An 18866-nucleotide genomic window follows, 5' to 3' on the forward strand; every position below is an offset into this window, starting at 1 on the left:
ATTTTTTTATTACATACAAAGTTTGCAAATGCTGTTACAGTGCCCTCCACAATTATTGGCACCCCTGTTTAAGATGTGGTCGTGGACTTCTAAAAATTCTCCTTTTTTTTAAAACAACATAGAACCCAAATGCAAAGTACATATACTGATGGGGTATAAATATGACGTGACACAGAGGCCTAATTCTCTTACCCATTTGTCAACATGGCAAAGACAAGAGAACACACCATTCAAGTAAGGCAGATGTGTGTCGACCTTCATAAGTCAGGCAATGGCTACAAGAAAATAGCCACTCGCCTTAACTTGCCGGTATCTACAGTCAGAGGAATCATTAAGAAGTTTAAAACAACTGGAACAGTGACAAACAAGGCTGGAAGAGGTCCCAAGTTTATCTTGCCACAACGCACAGTGAGGAGGATGGTAAAAGAAGTAAAAAAAATTCCCAAGCTCACCGTCACAGAATTGCATCAAAGAGTGGCATCTTGGGGTCACAGAGTCTCCAAAACAACCATCAGACGCTCTCTACATGCCAACAAGCTGTTTGGGAGGCATGCAAGGAAAAAGCCTTTTCTACTAACACTCACAAATGTAAACGTCTGGAGTTTGCTAAGCGGTACTGGGACTTCAACTGGGATCGTGTGCTTTGGTCAGATGAGACTAAGATTGAGCTTTTTGGCAACAAACACTCTAAGTGGGTCTGGCGTAAAACAAAAGATGAGTATGCCGAAAAGCACCTCATGCCCACCGTGAAGTATGGTGGAGGATCTGTGATGCTGTGGGCCCGTTTCTCTTCCAAAGGCCCTGGGAACCTTGTTAGGGTGCATGGCATTATGAACGCTTTGAAGTACCAGGATATTTTAAATAAAAACCTGATGGCCTCTGCCAGAAAGCTGAAGATGGGTCGTCATTGGGTCTTTCAGCAGAATAATGATCCAAAACATGTGGCAAAATCTACACAAAAGTGGTTCAGCAGTCACAAACTCAAGGTCCTCCCATGGCCATCTCAGTCCCCAGACCTCAACCCAGTCGAAAACCTGTGGGGCGAGCTAAAGAGAAGAGTGCATAAGAGAGGACCCAGGACACTGGATGATCTAGAAAGATTGTGCAAAGAAGAATGATCAAAAATCCCTCTCTCTGTGTTCTCCAATCTTGTGAAATGTTATAGGAGGAGATTAAGTGCTGTCTTGTTGGCAAAAGGAGGCTGTACAAAGTATTAACATCAGGGGTGCCAATAATTGTGGCACACATGATTTCAAGTTTTTTTTTTTTTTTCTAAATCCATGTCTGGATTTGTTTTAACACACTAGAAATAGTGAGTTCTGTCCCGTCTCTACCTGTGTTTTTCTGACTTCTGCTTCAAATTCCCACATGTTCTATGAAAACCAATTTACAGTAATTTTCTTTTTCCCCATTTTCTTTTTCTGTCTTCTATTTGTTTTAGTTTTTCTTTGAGCATACAACATACAATACAATACAATACAATAGAATACAATACAATACAGATATGAACCTACCTGTCTGGATGAGTGTATTGGAGAATTTATTTGTCAATTATCCGCTAGGTGGCAGTAATGACACACTTACTGGTAAGCTGTAGAAGACATTAGAAAAAATAGAATTAAATCTTTAAATTCAGTGTGTTTTGGGAGATTTAGAAATAACTTCTCCATGAGCACTCTAGTTATCTCAGGGGGATCCAAAATCTGGTCCCAGGCCAAATGCAGCCTGTAAACAGATGTTAATTGGTCCTTGGTTTTCCTATAAGAATGTATGATGTATGGAAGAGATGAGCAGCAGCATAATTCAGAGCAAGAAAATAAAACAGAGTCAAAGAGGATAAAATACATACCTACATGTTTATTTCTTTGGATTTTGGTGAGTACACAGTTTGTAATGTGTAAAAATGGTTGTATATGGAATTAGATGTGTACTGATGTCATTGTGTGAGAGAAAATGCAAACTCAGATCTTGAACAATGGGATTCTGGTGAGTTTTGTGGTATTAAAAGGTAAAGATGTGTGTTGGTTGATCAGTAACGTGTATATGAGTCTGAACTGTTCATATTGTGTGATAATGACGATGAGGAACTGTTTAATTAGCGTCATGTGACTGAGTGTCGTATGATAGTGGAAATAGTGAAAACCAGTGAACCGACTCTTCTGGACTTTATTATTTAACTCTTTTGAACTGAGTTACTTGAACTGATTCAAAGGAATCAAATTACTTAACCAAATCTTTTTTTAACTGAATTGATCAAACTGAATGTTATTATGTTTATTGATTATTGAAATAAATAAATATAATTTTTATTTAGTTTTACTTTTTAACCTTCATTTTAATATAATTTACTTTTGTCACATTTCCCAACATTTTATCATGTGGATTTAAATTCTTAGTTAAATTTAAATGAAGTCCAACATTTTAATAATAGAAACAAAAAACACACAATATTTAAACATGTAATTTTGATTAAATATTACAATAAACATAGATTTATTTTTGTACTTTATTATATGTATAACATGTGCTCATATGCTGAATCTAAACCTGCCCAGAGATTAGAAGATGTTTTGCTCTCCACTGCTGCCATTGCCTGTTCTTAATGAATTATTGAAGAAGTTGTGTATAAAGTGAATGATCTGTTGTTTGGCCTTTAGTTTTTCCTTCCATTTATTTTTCTCAAATTTTAAAGTTTCCTCCAGCTGAGCAACACGTTCCTCCAGTCGCTCTCTGTCTCTCATTAAATAATTTTTCTCTACCTCACAATGATTCAGGGAATCCTGCAGCTCTCTGATGGTTTGAAAGTGTCTGGTGATCATCTCCTCCATGTCTAGTTTGATCATCTCTATTTCCTTTTCAAATTTATTTTGTTCAAAATTTAAAGTGGTCACCAGCAGAGCAAGACGTTGCTTCAGTCGCTCTCTGTCGCTCCTCAAATGATCACTCTGATGATCTGCACACTTCTTTTCCTCGGAGTGATTCAGGGAATCCTGGAGCGCCCTGGTGGTCTGGAGGTGTAAGTTATTACTCGTCTTCATGTCTAGTTTTGCCTTCTTTCCTTTCTTTCTTCTTAAAATGACCTCAAGCTGAGCAACACGTTCCTCCAGTTGTTTTTGTTCTCTCGCCCAGCTCTGGCTTCTCTCAGTTATATACTTTTCCTGCTGCTTTCGCTCAGGAGCCAAAGTAGCCTCCAGCTTTTGCACCGTCTGTAGCAGAATGGCTTTCTCTTCTTTCTCTTCTGTTATCTTCTCTATCATTAGATTATTAAATGCATCCAAGTCTTTTACTACTTTCTCCATGTGTTCCAGCTTCTCCTTCATTTCAGCAATCTGCTCAGATTTCTTCTTTCTTCTGCTTTGATAAATTTTTCTTAACCTTCTGAAGAGCTCCATGTTTATGCCTCTTTACTCACACGCAGAAATCTCGGAAATGAGAGAACCAGAGATGCGTTCTGACTTACATATAAGTTGCCCCACTGTGACATCACAACGAGGTGCTCTGCCCACGGTCTCTTTCTCTCTCTCTCTCTCTCTCTCTCTCTCTCTCTCTCTCACACGTGCACACTGTATTGTATTTTATTTATTGTAAAACTATATGCTTCAGATGAGTTTTATAAAAAACATTTTTACTTATAAAAAATAAAACGTCATTCAATGAACACACTTTGAGCTTTACATCATCCATAGATGCTGAAGTTCCTTAGAAAAAAATGTGTACATCTTAAAAAAACTTTCTTTCGGCTTTTCCCGTTAGGGGTCACCACAGCAGATCATCCGCATGTTTGATTTGGCACGTTTTTACGCTGGATCCCCTTCCTAATGCAACCCTCCCCATTTATCCGGGCTTGGGACTGGCACTAAGGCTTGTGCAGCCCTAATGGCTGGGGTTGGTTCCCTGACCAGGGATCGAACCCGGGCCGCAGGGGTGAGAGCGCCGCATCCTAACCACTAGACCACCAGGGAACCTAATGAATCTCTTGACAATACAGACAGAATTGTATATTATTCTCTGTAAGAAACAGCTTCCTTCTTACCTCCTACCAGACAGCCAAGACTTGTACAGAATACAGGAGATGATGTTCACATGCAAGGAGTGACCAGTACCTGCCAGAACTTCCTGTAGTTCCTTAAGTATTGCTGTTGGCCTCTCAGTAGACTCCCTATCAATTGATTATTATAATATTTAAATTATAAAAGATTACCAATAACGCTGTGCAGATCTATTATATATTTTATTTATTTATTTATAAAGACATACAATTCTATAATTATTATCTAGAAAAAAATATTTGGCTTTTTTTTGGTTGACAGGAAGCTGATCTGACTAATGCACTTGGTGACGGCTGGGGGAACGGGCTTTGTGAACTTTTGCTGCCATAATTGCAAAGTCTTGAGAGTGGTTTTGGGGTTGCTGGGTGCAAGATCATGACTGGCATAGATTAATGACAGCTGCACCTCCCATGGCATATCTGCACACAAGATACATAATACAATTAGAACTTACTGAAGCACTTTCTTTATAATAGAGAACTAAAATTTATAGAATAAAGATAAAGACTGATAAAGATTTGATCCTTTAGTAATACAGTACCTTCCAAGACTTTTTGTGTCCCAAACTCAATGATGCTTTTTGTCAGATTTTCCACTGATGCTGCCAGGTTCTCCTTAAGGCCTTGTTGGCCAAGTCGCCCTGTTTGAGAAGGACAAAGACCATGAGTGTAAAACTGAAGAATCCAGAAAAATGTGCTCCAAAACAGGATTTACAGTAAACTTACCAAGTAGCCTGATAACTGCTGCAACAGAGACGTTTCTTAACTGCCTTTGCTTTGTTTGTGTTTCCAACAGCCAAGTGTTCAAGATCAGCCAAACACGTTTTCTATTAAATAAAAAATTGGATATATTAAGTGTTTTGTAGCAGTAACTGATTGACCAATTGTGAGTTCATGCAACATGGATGGCAAATTTGCAATATTTCAACCACTTGATTATTGAGACACACACTGTCTCATATGAGTCTCACATTTGTAGGACTGCAATCTATCAAATGATTATTATTTTTGAAACTAGAAAGCTGGGAATTAAACACGATGACGCGGTTTTGCATTCAGTACCGAATAACATGGGTGTCGGTCCACATCCAGCCCAGTTGTGCACAAAGAAGATCCAGGCTGAATACGTAGTCCCAGGCGGTAGGACAGAGATCCTCACCATACCAGCGGCTCTTCTGGAATGTCAGACGTTTGTCTTCCAGAAGAGCCTTCAGTGTGCTGGTGATGGTGCTGCAGATGTTTCAGGAGGAACCTGGTAGAGAAAACATCTTTTCTTTAAAATCCAGTTCATTAAAATAATGTTTACAATAATATAGTGATGATGGAAAGGTCACAACCAATCACAATTACAGATCCTCAGAACAGGGAGGTTGTGCTCTAACTGTGCATTCCGCTCTTTATGGTTATAACTCCATTTATTAACACTAATATAAGGAGGAGTTCTAGAAAATAAATAGTAAATAGACATGTAAAGTAGCACACTTTATTATAGGGTTTATGTATCAGACAGTAGCAGGTGTAAATAATGAACATAATGAGGCATTCTTTGCAAATGGTCATCAGCATTTACTCACACTAATACAAAGAATAATATCCTTAAATAGTGACTTGTAACGCAAACTGTGAAGCAAAAAAACCGAATTAGCTCCACTAGATTACACTGAGACTTGAGAATCAAAACTAGATGTTGACTGTTGTTGTAGTTGTTGACTGTTCTGATGACTGTGTTGATAAGAATCAGCTACTTACCCTATCCCAGTGCAGATATTTGCTGAGCAAGCATAAAATATCTCCGCCCGCTTTCATTTTGGTCACGATGTGTATGGCTCTGCATAAAGGGGCATCATAGGAAAAAACACATGGCCATGCTGTCACCATGACCATTATTAATTTAGGGGCTTCAGGAAAGTCTGCAAAGGAAACAAAAAAATACTACAGACTTAAAATACACTGTATAGAAAGAAATACAAAACCAGAACAACACACATTTTGCTTCTTTGTATCACTGAATCATTTTTAATAGATATGTAATGGAACGTCAATATAATCTCACCTTCTTTAAGAAGTCTGTAGGCGAGGGTGTGCACTTTATGAGAGTCTCCTCTCTGCTGACATAAGGCTACATAAACCCTACAGAGAAACTGCAGGACGTTATGTGACTTTTTCTCTGCCTTGATCTTGTCCAAAATGACTGTCAGAAACGTCTCTGTTAGGCACTAAATGAAGCAGAAGAAAAGGATCATCCAATATCCAACTAAATCACACATGTACTCAAATCATGTATATAAAACTATTAGATGTGTAGGAAAACTATTAGACTTTATTTAAACCAAAACCTGGAGTAAACGTTTTTACACCACAAACCATATCTACTGTTCATTTTAAGAACATCAGGGCACTGAATTAACTTTTACAAATGAGAAAACTCAAATCCACAGCTACACAATAAAGTGGTTTAAATTTTGTGCACACTAAATAAAACAGAAGATAATAACTGACCTTGTTTACACAAAACACAGATGTGACCGATTTTTCCTCATCTGTCAGACCAGGAAGTTTACAACTGCCTTTAAGTAGTGCAGAAACCCAGTTAGTAGATAATAAATCATAACTGGCATCATGAAGAGTTTCCAATGCACAAGCGATGAGGGATTGTGTTTTGTTGTGTTTGTGCTGTGCAGCATCAATTCGAGGTCTTTTAGCAGTCGTGGGTTGTGACGTGTCTGATGCGGCTCTTTTTGCTCTCGGGTTTGTCTGGGTTTGATTTCCTGCGATGGGATATTTACAATCAGATACATGCAAACACAAACACATTAAATGTATTATTTTATGTTTTATATACAATAACCAGAATTTATACTTTACTTTGTTGGTTAAAGAAAAATGTGACCATATTAAGATCTTCGGCTGATTAACATTCTATCATGAAAGACTCCTAATTACAGCTCAATGTGAAGTAACAGGTTCAGCTGACGTTGTTTGCTGCTGTTTATGAAGCCTTTGGTGTGTGTTTTTTGGAAGATGTTAATCTTTCTCTAGTTCCACGTTCTCCTTATTGTTTTGGGATGGTGAAAGAAATTTGCATTGTCGACTCTTTCTTCATTACATACAAAACAAACATCTGGCCTTGCTGTTCCAATACTTTTGGAAGGGAAATGTTCATACTCGCTTTAGCACATGCTAAGATCGAATTGTATCTCCTCCAGAAAATAGTTTACAACAAGTCACATTTAAATACCTTTGTCAGCTTTCTGCTTATTGTCAGTTTGAGTGAAGGAACTCTTTGTCTCTGCAATGACAATCATCAGTTTATTACATTGTCAATGCAAATACTTTACACATCAGAATATACAGAACCTCAAAAGGTTTTTGTACTACCTTTGTTCAACTCGTTCTTGAGTTTTTTCTGTTAAGGTTCAAAGACAAACACCAGAGACAAAACGAATGACATTTAGTTTCACTTAGTCACAGATCTCACTAAAAGTTTCATTATGTCTGCATTTGAAATCAAAAGAAAGTACCTTCATTAAGCAGATGATTTTCTCGAGACTTCTCATTTTGCACTTCAGCTCTTGAATTTCCAGATGTTTACTGGTGTTTTCGGCTGTACAATAGTTAACAGAATGATATGAAAAGGTGCTCAGATCACACTAATCACATTATATGTTTATTTGATAGAAATGTATCATGTAGTAATACTGTGCTTTTACTGTCTTACACACTGAAAGCAGAAACATTTAAACTATACACACCTTTAAGTGCCAGAAACTGGTTTTCAATACCAGAGTTCCTTTAGAAAAGAAAAAAAAAAGGTTCAGGTAGAACACGATGTTCATGTGCACTTTATCTGTAGGATGATTTTGTTTGCAGACATTTACATAAATTAAATGTGACCAAATCACGTGACATGAACAATTCTACATTAAAGATAATACATTGGGGGGGGGGGGAATAATTACAGAAAAATTACAGAAAAATAATTAGTAAAAATAAAGTATAAACAGTAAAAAACTTACTTGTTTGTGTCTGTGTTCAGCATCTTTAAACTTTTCAAATCTACAGTCAGTTTCTTTTTTATTTTATGAAAATCACCCACACGCAGTCTTAATTGTCAGCTGTCCAGAAAAATGGCGATGTGTGTACTAGTTTCCATGGCAAAGGGGGCGTGGCTTTGGGCCGTTTTCTTTCGTCATGGGAAATTGATGCACCAATCAGGGATGCGGACGCTACTGGAGAGGCGGGGCTTCTGCGTTACATAACGATGTACCGTATTTGTAATGTTTTTGCATTAATGTAATAATATCTGATAGCCATTAGAGGGCACTCTCGTGCTGCATGTGGGTGTGTTTGCAGTGTGCAGAGTAAACGAGTAAAAAACGCTGTGCAGTCATGTCTCCGGTTCTTTCTGCGCATGCTCCGAACTTAATGGGATAATATGTGTTTTATAGCATAATGATGCAAACATTATTTACATTCATCACATTACTGTGCTGGAAAACAATACAAATTAAATAAAAAAGAAGTAGAAGCGTAGAAGAAGAAAAGCAGGACAAAGACAGAGGTAATGTGATGTAATGAATAGTGATGATCATATGAATAAACTCAGTTTAGTAATAGTTTGTGAACAAACTTTATATTGGTCCAGTTTTTAAAGTTTATTCTAAAAGTTATAAATAGTGTAATAAGTGGACAAGAAATATGATTCAGTTCATGTCACACAGATTTATAAGTTTTTTTTTATTATTTCAATTCAGTGTCATTACAAAATAGGTTTAAATTTGTAGAGATTTTATTTGGACAAACATATCGGACAAAAGAAATCAGCAACATATATTGGTCATCCTGTATCAGTCGACCTCTAGGTGTGAGTTTAAATGATATGCTCAGTTGTATGTATGAGATAATTGTAGTCTCTCTGCGTCTTTTAGAGAGACGGAGACTGTCTGGACGGTGAGACGCCACTAAGCGTTAATATTATAATAATTACACTGATCTATTAGAGACGCTTATCAGAAAAGTCCAAATCAAATCCACTCACAAGTGCAGCAGATTCATGTGATGTGAAATAATGTCCTAATGGCAGCAGCAATATACAGTCATATATATATTTCTATAAAAGAGCTCTGATACGGATTTCAGTCATTAAGAAGAACATCTTCAGAGGGGTTTTTCTCGTCCTGGTATCATAAGTGTAGATAAACATAGGTTTGTTTAATTGACAGCCCTGATGAAGTCTGATGACCTGAAGAAGGTGGAGCTGAGACTTCAGACAGCAGACGGACTTCTGAGGAGGAACATCAGCACCACACGAGAGGTTAGAGGTCACCAACCTGTAATTAATCCTGGAGGAATTAAGTGTGATTAGAGAGATAGCCATTTAAATGTGTGTGTGTGTGTGTGTGTGTGTGTGTGTGTGTGTGTATCAGGTGAGTGTACAGTTCAGTGAAGTTCTGATACACCTTCAGGACAGACTTCTGTCTTCAGAAGTCACACTCCTCACTGTCTCACTCACACACACATACACACACACACACACACACACATATAAAAAAATATATATATACATACATACAGTGTTGGGCGGTAACGCGTTACAGTATTAGTTACTGTCAAAAGTAACGCGTTACCGCCCAACACTGTATGTATAAAGTAACTCCGTTACTGTTACCGTATGGTAACTTTTATAAAATGAATGAATTTGGGCTGAAGTGTAGACTACAGTCTGACCTGTTTACAGCAGAGACACATTGTAGGATTGGAGTATGAACCACTGTAAACAGGAAGAAGACGCACTGTGGGCGTGTCTCCGTTTATTCACGTCTGTGCGGCAGTAATGGCGAGTCGAGGCGAGAGCAAGACGAGTTTCTCAAAGTGGAAATATGCTCATTATTTCACTTTAGTTGAGTATAAAGACAAATACTTTTTAGTCTAATGTAAGCTGTGTCTTTCTGGTTTGAAGGTCGTATCTACTGCGATAGCAACACCTCCAGAAACTCCATGCCTGAGGAGCTAGAAGCTAGAAGCTAACCCGGTGTTCTGTTCTACATTGTTGATAGTTTTCATACTTCAGCTGTGAAAGGAACATGTTTAAGAGCTCAACACAACAGCTTTTATGATGCAGAAGTCACTTTAGTGTTTGATTGTGAATATATTATTTAGCTTGTTTTGTTATTTATTTCAGAAATGCTTGTGATATATTCAGTTTGTGCTGCTCTGACTTTAATAAAATAGTGTTTAAAAATGACTTTGTGATTAAGTCAGTTTTGTGTTTGTAGATCATAACACATAAAAGGGCATTAATGAGAACATTAAAGAAGGTTCTTTAAAAAAGTAACTAAAAAGTTAGTTTTAACAGTAACGCATTACTTTTTGAATGAAGTAACTGGTAACTGTAACTAGTCACTATTTCTTAGTAACCAGCACAACACTGGGCACGAGTTTGTCCATCTTTTATTCTCCAGGAGTTCAACTGTAGTCCACGGCACGTATATTTTCTGGAATTAGACTTTGAGAAAACTCCGGTAAAATTTACTACATGACCACCCACATGAACCACAATAGACTTGTGCATATTTTCCTGTATTTTATTGTCTATTATGGTGTTGTTCTGATCTTTGGTGATCATGATGTACTAATATACTGCAGCACTTCATGTGTTACTGTCTTTTACAATCAACTGCATTAACATAAAGAACAGATCATTAGAAAGAACATTTTTGTGTATGATATTGTGTATTAATGTATTTTTTCGCATGGTAGTTGTACATTGCATCACTTTTCAAGCTACTATCTCTTATTATATGTTACGTTAACGACATAAACAACAACAGATTCATGTATCTTAAAAACTAAATTCTCATACGTGCATTACATTTACATTAATGTGTTTTTTCCTGAGCTCATCAGTGCAGTATGTTGCATCACTTTCATGCTGTCGTCTATTATGATGTACAATATTACAAACAACAGCAGCAGATTCATAGATCTTTAAAGAAACTGTTGTACATGCATTACGTTACTGTGTTTGTTTGTTTGTTTGTTTGTTTGTGTTTGTTTCACACAAGGTTTTAGAGGACGACGAGTGGACGTCTCGTCTGCGGCGGTAGAGGACGATGAGTGGACGTCTCGACTGCGGCGGTAGAGGACGATGAGTGGACGTCTCCTCTGTGGCGGTAGAGGACGATGAGTGGACGTCTCGTCTGCGGCGGTAGAGGACGATGAGTGGACGTCTCGACTGCGGCGGTAGAGGACGATGAGTGGACGTCTCGACTGCGGCGGTAGAGGACGATGAGTGGACGTCTCCTCTGTGGCGGTAGAGGACGATGAGTGGACGTCTCGTCTGCGGCGGTTTGGCAGCACTGGGGTTTGGCTCTGAAGCTGGAAACACACCTGCTCCTAGTCAGAAGAAATGGTATAAAATCATATAGAACAATATCTGCTTTATCTATTCCCATTTCTCATCCAGTGATCAAATAGTGGAAGCACTGAGATCAGTGTAAAAGACTTTGCTTTTTGCTCAAGTGTGTTAAAGTGTGTTATATTTATAGATCTTCATTTCACTTCACTTCTGCCCTCAGACTCTCACTAGTGTACAGAGATGATTGTGGATTAAACATATTCATCTGCATCCAGTCCTTCATCTGCATCCGGTCCTGCTGTTTCTTCCAGTTCTGCTCCTTTAATCATTTCTTATTACTATTATAATCTATAGTTATTTATGATTAGGTTGTTTTAATCCCAATTAGGGACTTTTTTTTTTATCATTGTATTTGATTATATCTATTGTTAAATAACCTTTATTAAAATATACATAGTTTTGTAATTTGTATTTTTGTGTGTTTAAATCTATTATAATTTATCATTTGACATTTTTGTAGCATTTTCAGTAATTAAAAATAAAATGTTTTATCGTTCATAAAACAGTGACTCATGAATTATTCTGTGAACCTGCTGAACCCATTATCATCATTATTATTATTATTATTATTATGTAGAATGTAAATAAACAAATACAAAACATGTCCCATATAATAAACTTTTGTTTAAAATGTTAAATAAGTAAATTAAGAAAATAAATATATATCCATTTTATGCCCCTTTATTGGAAAAATTAGTCAAATCATACAGATATTAATTAACATGAGTGACAAGTGATGTATTTTCATTCACATCATCAGTAGTTTTGTGCACTATTGGGGAATTTATATACATCAATCTGCCAAAAACCATAACAAATGTCAATCATCTATCCATTTCCTCTTTCTTTTTCCTCTATTCCCTTCTTCCCCTTCTTTTCCCCTCTTCCCACCCCTTAACAGACTATTGATCTCCAGCTTCACACAGCTCACATCCTCAACTCTGTCTCACACTGCCCTCTAGCGGCACTATCAGGACGTGCTTTATGCTCCATTCTGTACTAATGTGACTTCTGTTTGTGTTTTAATGCAGTGATTCTCAATCTTTTTCTGCCATTTACCACTTCAGAGGGGTGGGTTTTTAAACGCACCTGTCCTCCGTCACCTCAAAAAAGGATAATGAAATTCATCAAGTTGAAAAATGTCTAATTTATTGAACTATCCAATTCTAAATGAACATCAACTAGCATCAAAAACAAAAATAGAGAAAATGTATTTCATAAATCTGTTTAAAACGGGGTTGTAGACTTGATACTGTCACTCTCAAGTCATGTTCAATATTGAGCTGAGATCTGAATTTAGTTTTCAGTGTAGCAACATCTGAAAAGTCTCAGAGATGAGATGTGGCAAAAGGAACAGGATGAAACAGTTATATTTTCTTTAAGGATGAATTTTTGGTTTAATCTCCTACCAGAGTGATGTGTACAGAATCATCATAAAAATTCTAGTATCTCCATGACAACCGCCAAACAAACAAACAGCAGCAAGAAGCAGCAGCGATTAGCAGCAACTAAGAACATTTACAACTTCTCTTCTATCAAACATTTCTTCATACAGGTACCTGGTAAATCTTCTAAATAATTATGGTAGAATATTGTACATTATTTATGTCATGCGGGAAACGGAGGCGGAAGCCAAAGTAACAGCGAATAAAGTTTTATTTAAACAAAAGGGCGAAGACAAAACACAAATACTTGCTGTGAAAGGATTATTCCGGTGGCCCACAATAGTCCAGAGTCTGAGGAATAATCCGAATGAGGGAATCCGGGAAAAAGGAAAGTAATATCCACGGTGCGCCTGGAAAGAGTGCACGGAGCGAGAGCGAGAGTCCGGGTCGAACTGCACGTAGCGGGAAACGCATGCGCGCGCACATAAGGCAATATGAACACACAGGAACATGCAATAAAGGAGCCGGAGTGTGGGGGAATGTGGGGTTTATATCGGCGGTGTGATGAGTGAGTGAATATGCCTCAGGTGTTCTCAATGAAGCCCGATGCGAGGAGCTCCATGTGGCCGGGGCACATGAGAGAAGGAGCAGGGCGTTCCCCGAAGCACCAAAGGGGGCGTGGCAGGGGGATTCCTGACAATTTAGTAGAAGACTTGAAAAGTAAAAAGTAATTATTTAGTGACATTAGCTATCTAAGATTAACTTTTATAGTTTAGCTTTTTATATTAATCCATCATATGTATTTAATAATTAGTATAGAATCTATCAGATACAATGAAGTAGATAAATTTAACCTATTTATCCCATATTTTAATCAAACTCATGTAACCTGTTTACTTCAAGTATAATGAACATAATATACTAATAAATAGAGTAGAATAGGGTCAGACTGGGACTACAATTTTAATAATCCTTGCAGCCGTGGCATGTTTTATCTGTTGTGGAATTCCTTGTCATTGTTTAGACAATACGTACAGCTCCCAGTGTATAAAATTACAGGTGAAGAGTCTTCTACAGAAAACATCTCCACAGATATGGATCAAAACATCTATGTGGATTTGGATGGAGGGATTATGGCCCTAGTCGATAAAAAAAATGACTATAACAAACATTTTCTTATAACTAAAAGCACTAAACTCTTTCTATGCTTTTATTCTGATTCTTTGATTATATCGTATAAAAATCATGTTGTTGTTGTGTGTATTTTATGCTGTGTGCAGGAACATGGCAGCTGGTGAACATAGGTGGCCTTTGCAAGGTATGCGTCTGCATCAAGGCACGTGTGCGTACATGGAAGCATGTGCTGAGGGTATAGCTTCATCTTTGACACCTTTAGACCTACCTGCGATGCTTGTTTTTTCCTTCTTCTTCAAAAGCATTGCCTGTGGTGCCTGGAGCAGCCCACCTGTCCTTTAGGTGAACGGTGCTATAATTTCTTCCGTAAATGGATCAGGTTTCCTCCGGAAAAGGACGAATTCGTTTGGAAAACTGATGCGGACCCGTTCAGACCGGTGATGGACATTCTGCACCACGCTGACATGTTCTCCGCAGATGGAATGTGGCTAGATTCCATCCAGAACTCTGTCTATGATCTTACTGCTGGACTTCAGCTGATCACCCGTATCCTTCATGTGCGTAGGGCTATTACCCTTGTCCAATCGTTTGGAGTTCCTGCCCGCTCAATGGTTGCTCTGAGAACTCACGGATTTCTCTTCACGGACTTCGTCATGCAAAGCACCTTGGTAACGTACTACACCATCACCTTCTGTGGCTCTGTTCTATGGACAACTGAACCAGCGAAACATCGTGATTGGAATTGTCGTCCTATCCTTTGTCGCAAATGTCACACAATCGGAACAGACTCAATGGTATTCTCATCGAGACTTCACAGTGGTGGTTTGAGGTTTCATGATGCGGTGTGGTCTGCACTGAAGTCTCACAGTTCTATATCTGCTCCCCTGCCGCACTGGATCAGACAACTATCACCCATTCCCGTAAAAAAAAGAAAATAGAGAGAAAAAAAAGGCAAGTGAGTCTGGACATCAAGGACAGGAACTGAAAGCTAAACCTCTCCATGTCCAATAATAATTAATAAAATCAATAAAATGTAAAATATGAAATCACTTGTTTATTGAAGTGTTCGACATCATTTAAATCCTGATTCTAAATCAGTGTTTCTCAACTGGAGGATGCTTTTAAACTAAATAATTAAAATACACATGATAAACCTTTGGGAAAATGTGACAAAAGTAAAATTGTATAATTATTAAAAGATTAAGTTAAATGATTTTTGTCTTCCTTTTAAACGCCGTATGACCTCCTCATGGATTCTTGCATCTTGTTTATATCCCTCTTGTGGAGCAGGGGGCTGTGGCTCGGGGTCATAATGCTGAGGGGGAGGGAGGTCAGGAGGGAGAGGGGAAACTGGTCCTCAGTGCCACATTGTGCAAAACACCACACACCCTGATCATCTTACACACATTTTCCGGGTGGTATAGAAGTCTGCCACCTGAGACATCCAGAGCTCCACATCTGCATTTCAAGAGGTGAGGAGCGTCTGAGGGGTGAAGGCTCTGTCACCTGTCATATTATAGACTACATCAGGACAATGTTTACAATTTCTACATGTTGTTAAAGTCACCAAGAAGCCAGTCATCACGTCCTGCAGCTGCCTGTAGTCTGTTCCCTACACTGCTATGTGTCAGGATAAAGGAATCATGTGCTGAAGCAGGTCAGTGTGTCACAGTGAAGGGAAACCTGATGTATCGACTACCCACCTTAATAATAACATCCAAAATGACAGGCATTATGATAGAAAGCCGGGGGCAGAGCACTGGGTCAGCCATGACTGGAACTTGGTGATCCTGGGGCTTGAACCCCTGACCTTCACCACTGAGCTACCACTTCCCAAATAGAGACCCTTCCATGGTGAAATACTTACAGCTAAAGTTACAGAATTCTCTCTGACTGTCTGAACACTGATCCTGGAAACTTAATTTATAAATGCACAATAAACATTTTCTCACAGAAACATCACCATATCAACAATTACCACATTTTTCCCTATGAGATCTTATTGTATTAAAATTAGATATAAAATGGCTGTTTAAATATTAACTTTACAATATGTTGAAGATGTTTTGCATTCAGTACCGTATAATATTGGTAATGGTCCAAGTCCAGCCCAGTTGTGCACACAGAAGATCCAGACTGAAGATGTAGTTCAGGTAGCAGGGCAGAGATTATAACCATACCAGCTGTTCTCCAGGAAAGACTTCAGGGTGCTGGTAATCATATTGTAGATGTTTCCCGGAGGCTCCTGGCAAAAAATACATCATTATTTAATACCCAGTGCAATAAAACACTGTTTAAGTGACAGCGTAGTTCAATATAAATGTATATGGAATTTGTCCCACTAGATTACACTGATACTTGAAAATTAAAGGGAGATTAAGAAGGCAGTAAAATACTTGATAAAGTCCAGTTAAAATAAAAATGACACTGAGAGGAACACTGAGGATCAGCTTCTTACCTCATCCCAGTGCAGATACTTGGTGAGCAAGTGAAATATCTTTCCCTTTGCTTTCAGGTTGCTCACTATGTGAATTACTCGGCATAAAGAACTTTCATAGGACAAAAAACTTGGCCATGCTGTCACCATGACCATAATCACTTTGGGGGCTTCAAGAAAGTCTGCAAAGCAACAAAACAATAGAACATAAATACAGTGTATAAAAAAAAAAAAGACATTGGATATAAAAAGTTGACACACCTTATAAAATTGCACCTTATCAAATTGCAGACAGAAATAATAGGAAAACATCGGGAAAGAAAGCGATATCCCGGCAGAGAGGGAGAGTTCTTAGGGTTCTTAAATACCGGGCAGCGTGGGAAAACCTCAAAATTGCAGCCGACCCGGAAGTGCACTTTGCGAGCGGGAAGGCACAAGCCGAGACGGGTTAGAGACGGGAAACGTGAAAAGATGGGTGGATCCAGAGGACTCTGGGGAGTTTGAGGCAGACCGCAACAGTGTTGATCACTTTAGAAATGGGACAGGGGACGTGTGTGTGTGTGTGTGTGTGTGTGTGTGTGTGTGTGGAAGCGTGGGGCAAGTTTCTTTTATACAGCCTTGAGAGAGAGGTCTCAGGGGGACAGCCAGACCTGCCAGTACCGGGCAGGGGACATCGTTTGCCATGAAACCATGAATGGCACCTTGGCCCCCTCAAGCCAATGACACCACTCCTCTAAGGCCAGCTTGATAGCCAGGAGCTCCCGTTCACCATGAGTGGTAGGAGATAGCGATTCTTAAAAGTAATGGCGTTACGTCCCTGATAGTCTTTACGTGGGCGAAGGGTTTGTCCTTCTTCTCCACAAAGAAGAACCCAGCCCCAGGGGAGGAGGATGGGTGAATACTCCCGGCAGAGAGAGACTCCTGAATATACTGGTGCATGGCCTCCTGCAGTCCAGACAGATTGTACAAACGTCCATGGGGAGAAGAGGTTCCAGGCAACAGGTTGATGGCACAGTCATGTGGCTGGTGTGGTGGAAGGGAGGATTCTTTGACCTTGCTGAAGACACCCTAGGAGCTGAGATCAGGTTGAGGCTCCTGACGTGACGGGACAGGTGCAGGGCGGGTTGAGGCGAGACAAAAAAACACGAGCATAAGACACGAGCATAAGATGAGGGGATGATCAGGAACGAGAGCCACTCCTGTGGAAGAAAGAGATAATCCAGCAGAGAGGGGGAGAACCCGGAAGACCGTGATGTTGTCTTCTGTAAAAAAGCTGAAAATAAAGAGGAGTTTCACATTTCAACATGACAATGACCAAAAGCACATATCCAAATTAGCAAAGGCACGGCTTCAGAAAAGGATCATCACAGTACTGGAATGGTCCAGCCAGAGCCCAGACCTCAACCCAACTGAAAACCTATGAAATGACCTACAATGAGCCATACACAGAAGATCACCTCACAATTTAAAGATACATTTCTGCAAAGTAGAATAGATTAAATTCCAAAGTGTAGATGTGGGAAGTTAATAGAGATTATTCACAAAGACTTGATGCCATAATAAAGGCAAGTTGTGCTTCCACTAAGTAGTAGTTTTGGGGGATTTTCAGACTTTTGCAATCAAGCTGTGATAGTTTTTTATTTAAAAAGTTACCAATTAATAAATATTTTTTTTGTCTCTGGATATTTGTTTTTTGGAAAATCACATTAAACATGTAACAAGTTTGACGTTTACACTGTTGGTATTTTTTATCTTTCTATTTAAAAAACCTGCCATTTCATGAGAGTGTGTAAACGTTTTACATCCACTGTACATCACCAACAAGACACAATTTACTTCTCTGTATCAGTGTCCAGATCATTTTTAGTAGATAAGTAATGAAATATCAGTATAATCTCACCTTCTTTAAGGAGTCTGTAGACGAGAGCATGTGCTTTGTGACAGTCTCCTCTCTGTTGACACACGCCTACATAAACCCTACAGAGAGACTGCAGGAGATCATGTCCCATAAACCCTCTCTCCACCTTGATCTTCTCCAAAATCACAGACAGAAACATCTCTGCTAAGGACTAAATGAGACGGAGAAAATTTTTAAGCTTCCAACTGAATAAACGTATTTAAATCATGTATTTAAAACAAATACAGAGGAACCCGGTTATCTCGCCCTCGGTTACCTCGACAACCCTATTAAGTCGACGTTTTTGAAGTGGACATCCGCGGTGTGCTTTGGGAAGAAAAGCGCAGCCGTTATGAGAGTGCCGGTGGGAAGGCACGTACCGGGATACACATGAGCGATAACAACGACCGCCGTGAACCAACATATACCAACAATAACGGACAGTGAGAGTGTGGAAGTTTAAATAGGAGCTGGTGATGATGATAAATGAGCATCGTATGTGCGCGATTCAAGCCGGGAGCTTCAGAGAAAGCGGCCGAGAAAGCACC

The 18866-nt window shown here is 38.9% G+C and overlaps 4 protein-coding genes across 4 annotated transcripts in view; 1 reads left to right on the forward strand and 3 right to left on the reverse strand.

Annotated features, from left to right (window-relative positions):
* The window catches only part of LOC124384658 (leucine-rich repeat flightless-interacting protein 1-like), a 468068-nt gene that overhangs the window by 128941 nt on the left and 320261 nt on the right, over positions 1 to 18866 (forward strand). The window lies entirely within an intron of this gene.
* Positions 3395 to 5304, reverse strand: LOC124384520 (little elongation complex subunit 1-like). The gene is made up of 5 exons (XM_046847456.1): positions 5111 to 5304; positions 4775 to 4875; positions 4591 to 4689; positions 4294 to 4468; positions 3395 to 3422 (listed from the first exon to the last, which is right to left on the reverse strand). The coding sequence occupies exons 1-5, from the start codon at positions 5134 to 5136 to the stop codon at positions 3395 to 3397; spliced, it is 429 nt and encodes a 142-aa protein (XP_046703412.1). The 5' UTR covers positions 5137 to 5304.
* Positions 5546 to 8102, reverse strand: LOC124384604 (little elongation complex subunit 1-like). Its single transcript, XM_046847595.1, has 9 exons — positions 8065 to 8102; positions 7801 to 7838; positions 7570 to 7652; positions 7427 to 7454; positions 7287 to 7337; positions 6548 to 6816; positions 6102 to 6264; positions 5798 to 5958; positions 5546 to 5668 (listed from the first exon to the last, which is right to left on the reverse strand). The coding sequence occupies exons 1-9, from the start codon at positions 8085 to 8087 to the stop codon at positions 5645 to 5647; spliced, it is 840 nt and encodes a 279-aa protein (XP_046703551.1). The 5' UTR covers positions 8088 to 8102; the 3' UTR covers positions 5546 to 5644.
* LOC124384522 (little elongation complex subunit 1-like) lies at positions 16134 to 18486 on the reverse strand. The gene is made up of 3 exons (XM_046847457.1): positions 18322 to 18486; positions 16443 to 16603; positions 16134 to 16229 (listed from the first exon to the last, which is right to left on the reverse strand). Exons 1-3 carry the CDS (start codon positions 18476 to 18478, stop codon positions 16134 to 16136), a joined length of 414 nt encoding a protein of 137 aa, XP_046703413.1. The 5' UTR covers positions 18479 to 18486.

The sequence above is a fragment of the Silurus meridionalis genome, chromosome 4 (assembly GCF_014805685.1).
Source record: "Silurus meridionalis isolate SWU-2019-XX chromosome 4, ASM1480568v1, whole genome shotgun sequence".
Taxonomy (NCBI): Eukaryota; Metazoa; Chordata; class Actinopteri; order Siluriformes; family Siluridae; genus Silurus; species Silurus meridionalis.